The sequence below is a fragment of the Vipera berus genome, assembly GCF_964194415.1.
Source record: "Vipera berus genome assembly, chromosome: 2".
Taxonomy (NCBI): Eukaryota; Metazoa; Chordata; class Lepidosauria; order Squamata; family Viperidae; genus Vipera; species Vipera berus.
This window is the reverse complement of record NC_138203.1, coordinates 272,620,872-272,630,314: the sequence shown is the minus strand read 5'-3', so window position 1 is coordinate 272,630,314 and position 9,443 is coordinate 272,620,872. Positions and strand designations below refer to the sequence as shown.

Genomic DNA, 9,443 nt, shown 5'->3' with positions numbered 1-9,443 from the left:
ATTCTGGTAGCCGCTCTGACGAAAGAAGAGGCACTCACGAAGCACTTGTTTTTTAAGGAAGCGTGTTAGTTGGAAAAGGTGTATCGGACGCCTTCCGATGTTTAGCCTCGGATCTATTCATCCCGAACCGGACTCAGAGACGAAGAAAGTCCCCATCTTTTAGCGGAGGCTCCCCTAATTGGCCTGCAAGGCCACAGGACCTTCCCCGCACTTTGCACGCATCGCCGCCGCAGCCCCGGCTCCTGCCGAGCGCCTTTCAGCCGCAGCTCCAGGTCCGGCAATTAGAGCAGCATCCGAGCTCCCTCGGCTGGCCGGAAAAGGAGAGTCCGGTCTAGCCAGCCGCTATCTATCGTCTAGGCTCCTTGGCGAGGTGCCAAGGCTCAGGAGCGCGCGGGAAATTATAGCCAGAGCAATTCGCAGCTGTTCCCCTCAGGCGCAGCAGCCCCGAAGAGGCCCCGAGCCCCGTTTCTCCCCTCCTGGGAACCGGGAAATAGGGCAGGTTGAGGGGACAACTCGGCTTGTCTCTTGGGCTTCTTTTGTCAGAAAACCCCACGGAGACCGAGAGGACTCCGGGGATGGGAACAGCCGAAGTCCCCGCCGCCCTTCAGGAGGGGAGCGGAGGGGGCTCCGAGGGAAGAAGCCGCCCGGAAGGTCTACCCGAGGCCGCCCTCAGCCCAGAGATCCACCGCCGGCGCTTCCGCGGTCTCGACGGCTGCCGCCAGGAGGCCGAGACGCCCCGGGAGCTTTGCAGCCGCCTTCACCGCCTGTGCCGCCAGTGGCTGCGGCCGGAGAGGAGCAGCAAAGGGGAGATGCTGGACCTGGTGGTGCTGGAGCAGCTGCTGGCCCTGCTGCCCGCGGAGATGGCGTGCTGGGTGAGGGAGTGCGGAGCCGAGAGCTGTTCGCAGGCGGTGGCCCTGGCCGAAGGCTTCCTCCTCAGCCAATCCCAGCGGGAAGAGGCGGGAAAGGGGCAGGTGAGGAGGCGGGGGGCTTCATCCTGGGAGCTCCATAGGAGGTGGGGGTGGGAGATCAAGAATCTAGCCATGTTTGCAACAAGTCAAAGAGATTCAGAACCTGTCTGCAGCCTTTTCAGGAATTCCTCATATTTGGAGACCTGATTTCTTATTGAAGCAAATCTCCTCTTGGAGATAATTCTGTGGGAGAAAAGACTAAATCAATCCTATTTCATCCACCAAAGGGATTGCAATTACACACACCTTTTCCTCTAAAAGGGTTTGCTCAACTATTAAAGAGCTTTCTCTTCTCTTTACACACTTCCCTAATGTTGTCCACATGTAGTGTACTTCAATCTTTACATTCTGATCTTCTAGCCAAATAAGGACAAACATTTGTACTATGTGAACTGCCTCTAGTACAGAGTCCATCTGTTCATCATTTACCCCAAAACATTAGCCAGTTCAGAGCAGAGTCCCCGAGTTCTCCCATTTTGATGGATTGGGGAAGTATAGTTAGAGAAGCAAAAGGAAAGGTCAGTGAACTAACATGGTTATGGTCCTTCCAAAGTGGATCCTCAACCAGGCTGTTCTGACACGTACAGGAGCCAGTCATGAGGAAGATCTCAGCAGAGCTCCTGGGAAGAGGAGATCGATCCAGCCTTTCTCAGGAGCTGCTTTTCAGAAGGATTCAACTTGGGCCACCTTGCCAGGTAAGTGCAAGTTTCTTCCGAGAGCAGTAGAGTTCCAGCTCCCTCCATTCACAAGCTGCCTTTACCACCAAATGCTGAGTATGTGTGCATCTGAACAGAGTATCCCCCAAGGAGGTCCTGCTGAGTCACACATTCGGCTTTTGAAATTGTTCAGGAGATGCAAATGCTGAGAAACTTGTGTTAAGAATTGTAATTTATATGTTGAAAGAGTTTAATACTTTTCAGAAGAGTGCTGAAATCTAGTTAGAAATGAAATCAGCAAATTGAAACAATGAGAATAGGATTATGAAATGGTTCAAAAATATGCTAGCAGATACACTTAAAAGTGATTCATATGAAGAACAACCCCTAATTCAACACTAAGTGGCTGCAACAATAATACATGTTACAGCTTTTTGAAGACTGTTGAAAACTAGTTCAAAAATGAAAGCCATGATTTCAAAGAATAGGAATAGAATAAAAAAAGCATAGAAGCGAATAATGAGGAGATTGGAGGTTTCTAAATATGATATATAAAAATGCATCACAGAAAGCAGAAACCCCTAAATCGGTGCTAGGTTTCTGCAATAATAAGATTGTTAGTCAAATGACTTGGTTATTTCCAGGCTCATTGTCAACATTTTGAAATAGATTAGGAAAGAAATTCCCAGTGGATGTGTCCTGTTTTCTCAGCAAGCATGTGAGCCTAGGGGATTCTTCTCCCAAAACATATTTGCTGGGTTTTTTGGGTCCAGTGGAAAGCTCCCCAATGGTGTCTGTTTTAGCATTCTACAACCTGGATGCACTTAAGCCATGATTTGTGCAGCTACAGCTTCCTAGCCCTAAGGATTCTGTTGACATGCATACATAAATCTGTCCTGCTAGAAAATTTATTTATTTATTTATTTATTTATTTATTTATTTATTTATTTATTAGTTTTTATAAACCGCCCTTCTCCCGAGGGACTCGGGGCGGTGTACAGAGGAAGGAATGTATACAGAAATGTATACAAAATTCCCATTGGTCCATCGCAAACCTGTTTTCTGTAATAACAGAAAAAACTTAGAAGTCTTTCCTGGTATTGCCCACTAAAGAAAATTTTATTCTTTTTCTAGGGATCCAGTCCCTCTGAGGAGATGGCTGTGAACTTCACAGAGGAGGAGTGGAGTCTGCTAGATTCTGGCCAGAAGGCCTTATGTAGGGAAGTCATTGAGGAGATTTCTACGGATATGGCTGCTCTGGGTAAGACCAAGCTTTGCTCTGGGTTCTGCATTTTTTCAGTGGAAAGAGAACAGGGATGTTGTTTGCACATAGTTGCATCTTTATAGAAATTAAATTAATAAAAAATAAATAAATAAATAAGGCAGTGCAGAAATATCATCGATTTGGGAAATGTTTACTTGCTTTGTGGAAAGAGTTGGGCAGACTGGTGGATCAACACCAAAGCTTTAATACATATCTCAGTTGAAAAGTTATTTGTATACCATCAGAGTCTCCTAAATAACAATTTGCAGCTATCGCATCGTAACTAAATGTGGGTGGTGCCAAATCTGGAATGCAGATTGGCATGTTTGTTAGTGAGGGAAGACAACATATCCTTTGCCATTCTGTATTCTAACCCAAATATTTATTTTCTTTTTTCCAAGCCGATGATGGGCTGGAGAAAGAGAACGACAAGAAAGCTAGATTGAAACCACTTGAAACAGAGAAGCATGATATACAGGAAGTAATGTTTGGCCGTCAAGGGGACATAAAAAGGCAAGAGAGAAACCACATAGGAGGGGTGAGGTCATTCACTTTCCTTCCTATTGGAATCCATGGCTTCCTGTCCCAGCAAGTTGAGAAAGTAAAGAGAAAAGCACAATATGGGAAAAAAGAGAAAAATCCATTCGATACATATGACTATGGTAGAAACCAGGCTAAAGGAAATCTCTCTAAGTCTCAACACTATGGAAAATATGTCAAGAATTCCTTTGCCCTTACTTTATCTAAGACAGTCTATAAGAAACACAAACCACAGACCTCTATAACATCTGGCAGGGGTTCCAGTTGGAGCAGACAGACGATACTGAGCTTGAAGTGTGGAAAGAGTATTGGTAGCAAGAGTAAACTTAATCTCAATAAGAGGATCCCTACTGGGGAGAGACCACACAAATGTCTAGAGTGTGGAAAAAGCTTTACTTGGAAAGGATATTTGAACTACCATAAGAGGGTCCACACAGGTGATAGACCTTATAAATGCCTGGAGTGTGGGGAGAGCTTTACTCAGGAAGGAGATCTTAATTCTCATGAAAAGGCCCACACAGGAGAGAGAATATATAAATGCACAGTGTGTGGAAAGGACTTTGTTTACAACAGAAACTTTATTTTTCATCAAAGGATCCACACAGGGAAGAGACCATACAAATGCCTGGAATGTGGGAAGAGGTTTCTGACCAAAACACACCTTACACAGCACCAAAGGATACACACTGGGGAGAAACCACATAAATGCCTGAAGTGTGAAAAGAGCTTTACTCGAAAAGAAAGTCTTAGTACTCACGAAAGGAATCACACTGGGGATAAATCAGACAAATGCTTGGAGTGTGGAAAGAGCTTTACCAAGAAAGGACATCTTAATTCTCACGAAAAGATCCACACAGGAGAGAGACCATTTAGATGCCAGGAATGTGGAAAGTGCTTCAGTGACAAAAGTACTCTTAATCGGCACAAAGGGATCCACACAATGGATAACCCATATAAATGCCTGGAATGTGGAAAAAAATTCAGTAGCAAGAGTAACCTTAGCATCCATCAAAGGATCCACACTGGGGAGAAACCATATAAATGCTTGGAGTGTGGAAAGAACTTCAGTTACAAAAGTACTCTTAATCGTCACCAAAGGATCCACACAGGAGAGAGACCATATAGATGCTTGGAATGTGGAAAGAATTTCAATAGCAAGAGTAACCTCAGCATCCATCAAAGGATCCACACTGGGGAGAAACCATATAAATGCTTGGAGTGTGGAAAGAACTTCAGTGACAAAAGTACTCTTAATCGCCACCAAAGGATCCACATACTGGATAATCCATATAAATGCCTGGAATGTGAAAAGAATTTCAATAGCAAGAGTAAGCTTAACGCCCACCAAAGGATCCACACTGGGGAGAAACCACATAAATGCTTGGAGTGTGGAAAGTGCTTCATTGACAAAAGTACTCTTAATCGCCACGAAAGGATCCACACAGTGGATAACCCATATAAATGCCTGGAATGTGGAAAAAATTTCAGTAGCAAGAGTAACCTTAGCATCCATCAAAGGATCCACACTGGGGAGAAACCATATAAATGCTTGGAGTGTGGAAAGTGTTTCAATATGAAGAATAATCTTAGCCTCCACCAAAGGATCCACACTGGGGAGAAACCACATAAATGCCTGGAATGTGGAAAGAATTTCAATAGCAAGAGTTACCTTAGCATCCATCAAAGGATCCACACTGGGGAGAAACCATATAAATGCTTGGAGTGTGGAAAGAACTTCAGTGACAAAAGTACTCTTAATCGCCACCAAAGGATCCACACAGTGGATAATCCATATAAATGCTTGGAGTGTGGAAAGTGTTTCAATATGAAGAATAAGCTTAGCCTCCACCAAAGGATCCACACTGGGGAGAAACCACATAAATGCCTGGAATGTGGAAAGAATTTCAATAGCAAGAGTTACCTTAGCATCCATAAAAGGATCCACACTGGGGAGAAACCACATAAATGCCTGGAATGTGGAAAGAATTTCAATAGCAAGAGTTACCTTAGCATCCATCAAAGGATTCACACTGGGGAGAAACCATATAAATGCTTGGAGTGTGGAAAGAACTTCAGTTACAAAAGTACTCTTAATCATCACCAAAGGATCCACACAGGAGAGAGACCATATAGGTGCCTGGAATGTGGAAAAAATTTCAGTAGCAAGAGTTACCTTAGCATCCATCAAAGGATCCACACTAGGGAGAAACCATATAAATGCTTGGAGTGTGGAAAGAACGTCAGTGACAAAAGTAGTCTTAATCGTCACCAAAGGATCCACACAGGAGAGAGACCATATAGATGCCTGGAATGTGGAAAGAATTTCAATGCCAAGAGTAGGCTTAGCTTCCACCAAAGGATCCACACTGGGGAGAAACCATATAAATGCTTGGAGTGTGGAAAGAACTTCAGTGACAAAAGTACTCTTAATTGTCACCAAAGGATCGACACAGGAGAGAGACCATATAGATGCCTGGAATGTGGAAAGAATTTCATTAGCAAGAGTAAGCTTAGTATCCACCAAAGGATCCACACTGGGGAGAAACCACATAAATGTCTGAAGTGTGGAAAGAGCTTTACACAGAAAGGACATCTTAATGTTCATAAAATGTTACACACTGGGGAGAAACCACATAAGTGCCTGAAGTGTGGAAAGAGCTTTACTCAAAAAGAAAGTCTTAATTCTCACAAAAGGAGCCACACAGGAGAGAGACCATATAAATGCCTGGAATGTGGAAAGACATTTTCTCAGAAGGGACATCTTAATTCTCATAAAAGGATCAACACTGGGGAGAGAACATTTATGTCTATGGAGTGTGGGAAAAAATGATTACATAGAGGCACCCACAGTGGAAAACAATGGAAATGCATGAAAAATGGAACAACCTTCACTGAAAATAGTTTGCTTACTTTTCATAAAACAATCTGCATAGGAAAAGCCAAATGAATCCATGCCTTGAGCTTTGTTTGCAGCTGTCAACTTTTTCATGATGCCAGGATTTAGATATGGCAGGATGCTTATTAATGCATTGAGTGTGCAAAGATCTTCTGCTGGAATCTTATTTAACATACAGGAGAAGAGCTATAAGCAACTGAATATCAGAAATGCTGACGGTGGATCAGTGATCTTTTTATTTCTTGAGGCAAATGCTTCTGTTTCTTCTGAGAGATAATTCAGGATGGGAAAATAAATTGAACCCTATTTCATCTTGGGTTGTATAAAGAGAGGCACAGAAACAAGATCATGCAAAGTATTAGTACTGCCTTATAAAATCCTAGTAAGACCGCACATGGCATACTGCAACCAGTTTTGGTCACCATAGTACAAAAAAGATGTTAAGACTTTGGAAAAAGTTCAGAGAAGAGCAACTAAAATGACCAAAGGACTGAAGATTAAAATATATGAAGAACAGCTGCAGGACTTAGGTTTCATTAATCTAAAGAAAAAAGGAAACAGGTGACATGATAGCAATATTCCAGTATTTGAGGGGCTGCCACAAAGTAGAAGGGGGTCAAATTATTCTCCAAACCATCAGAGGCAGGACAAGAAACAATGGTTGGAAACTGACCAAAGAGAGAAGCAACCTGGAATTAAGGAGAAACTTCCTAATAGGACAATCAACCAGTGAAACAACTTGCCTTCAGAAATTGTGGGTGCTCCATTGCTGTAGGTTTTGAAGGAGAGACTACTAGACAGTCACTTGTCTGAAATGGTATGGGTTCTGCTTGAGCAGGGGGGGGGGTGGATTAGATAGAAAACCTCCAAGGTCCTATTCTATTCTATTCTATTCTATTCTATTCTATTCTATTCTATTCTATTCTATTCTATTCTATTCTATTCTATTCTATTCTATTCTATTCTATTCTATTCTATTCTATTCTATTCTATTCTATTCTTCTCTGCATCTATGTTTACACAACAGAAAAAAAACCCAGACCAATTTATTAAAAAAATACTGTAAAATGCAGATTAGGAATGCAAGTCAACATAAACATGACAATGGTAAGAGAACACCTATCTACTCTAGACGAGTTCAAACCATCAGAAGGTTCTGAAAGACTTGGCAGATGAAATCTCAGAACCTCTGAACTATATCAAGGAGCACTGGGAAACATCCAAATGACTATAAAGAGGGTGGTGTAGTTTCCATGTTCAGAAAAGGAGAGAAAAATGGAACCGGGAAACTACAGATATATTAGCCTGTCATCAATACCTGGAAAGATTGTGGAAAAATTAAGTAACGAATCTGTGAACACCTAGAGCAGGGGTCAGCAACCTGAAACAGTGAAAGAGCCACTCGGAACCGGTTCCCTCACAAAAGGAAAAACTGGGAGCCGCAAAAAATGTGTGCGCATGTGCGTACATGCAGGCATGCACCAGAACAGGGTTTGACTGAAGAGTGGAGCCAAGGCGAGATATGCACCTACCCTGCATATTTGAATTGATTGGTTGAACTTTTTTAGTTCCACCTTTTTTTTTTTTTTGGACTGCACATGGCAGAGGACTGGGAGCCGCAGGAGACGGCTGAAAGAGCCGCATGCGGCTCCAGAGCCACGGGTTGCAGACCTGTGACCTAGAGGGAAACAAAGTTATAACCACAAGCCAACATGAATAAGGCAAATCTTATTGCACCCTTTGACAAAGTGACAAAATTAGTGGACCAACAAAATGCTGTGGATGTTGAGTTGGTCCCTTCCAACTCTGTTACTCTGTTATTTTATATCCTTCTTTTCTTCTTTCCTCTAGTGCAGGAATTAATTGAGGCACTTTTTCCAGTTCAGCTAATATTATTCAAACTACTCATGTTCATTGACAATACAATAAACCTTATTTTGAAATCTTAATCCCTCTGTTTCTCTTCTTTACAAATTGTCACTGAGAAAAGACAGCTAAAGAATACGTGTTGGAATGGAGTAGTGACCTTGGAGACAGGGAAGAACTTCAGAATGTAAATGTCATGTAAAAGTCCCCATTGGGAGGGTGGGGGGCATTGGAAAAATATCAGAAGAAACACTCCCTAGTTTTCCAGAGTGAAAGGAGAGATGGGGGGAGAAATACTTTTAAAAGATGTAAGGTTTTTGTATTGTGGCCTCACAATATAGATAACGCTAGTGTTAATTCTCAATGTTCCTTGTCTAGTCTATATCAAAGGACTGACAAATGACTCCTCCAATCAGGATTCCACATCAAGGGTGAAGACCCCATCCCTTTGACTCCAAGTGGCATCTCTGTCTATACTCAACCATGGAGTAACCCAGCTGCAAAAAGAGCCCTTATGCGGTCAAAATAATTACTCTTGCCTTTTAAATTCTGCTTTGTTACACATGGTTTTATTATTTTGCATTTTATATTCAGTATTCTGATAAGACCTAATGACTAATCCATGAAGTATTTGTATTACTGAAGGTGGGAGGGGGAACCAAGGCTGATGATTTCCAGGGCAAGGGCAGAATGGCCGTCAGGAAGGGGACCAAAGAAGAGTAAGAAGGGCTACGACAAACAGGGAGCACCTGGCCAGGAGAGCTCAGGTAGCAAAAGGGATGCTGAGAAACTCCAGAGGTTCAGCTACGAAGAGCTGCAGCCCTCAGGATTGAGATCTGTAAGGTCCCTCCTGGCTGTTCAAGATGAAAGCGGCTGGGCAGCGGACCCTTTTCCCTGCCTTGCCCTCAGCATCTCATGTATTCCTGTTGCCATTGGTCTCGCCTTCTATGTTTGGAGCAGCCCTGCAAGGTGGTGGAGGAGGGACACCTGCGGGGGCTCCGCTCATTCAGCCATCCCCGCTGATGAAGGAAGTGCTGGTGGACAAAGCCGCACCGCAGAACCAGGTCCACAGTGGTCTCCTGACCCAAAGCGTTTGGCAGAGACAGGGCAAATGAGGAACCACAATTCTGCTGGTTGTTAGGCAAGGACTGACCGAAGCCCCAAGGAATCCCAGGCTTGTGACATAACATCTTAGTCAACACATAATGTTGGGAGATGATCACACCATAAGCATCACAGCTGGATAAAAGGCC

At 43.3% G+C, this 9,443-nt stretch overlaps 1 protein-coding gene across 1 annotated transcript; it reads left to right on the top strand.

Annotated features, from left to right (window-relative positions):
- Positions 1–575: 575 nt before the first annotated feature.
- On the top strand, positions 576–7,685 carry LOC308662985 (uncharacterized protein; the record flags this gene model as incomplete). The annotated part of the gene is made up of 4 exons (XM_081319128.1): positions 576–971; positions 1,556–1,663; positions 2,759–2,885; positions 3,290–7,685. The coding sequence occupies 4 exons, from the start codon at positions 576–578 to the stop codon at positions 6,256–6,258; spliced, it is 3,600 nt and encodes a 1,199-aa protein (XP_081175254.1). The 3' UTR covers positions 6,259–7,685.
- Between the last annotated feature and the right edge of the window lie 1,758 nt (positions 7,686–9,443).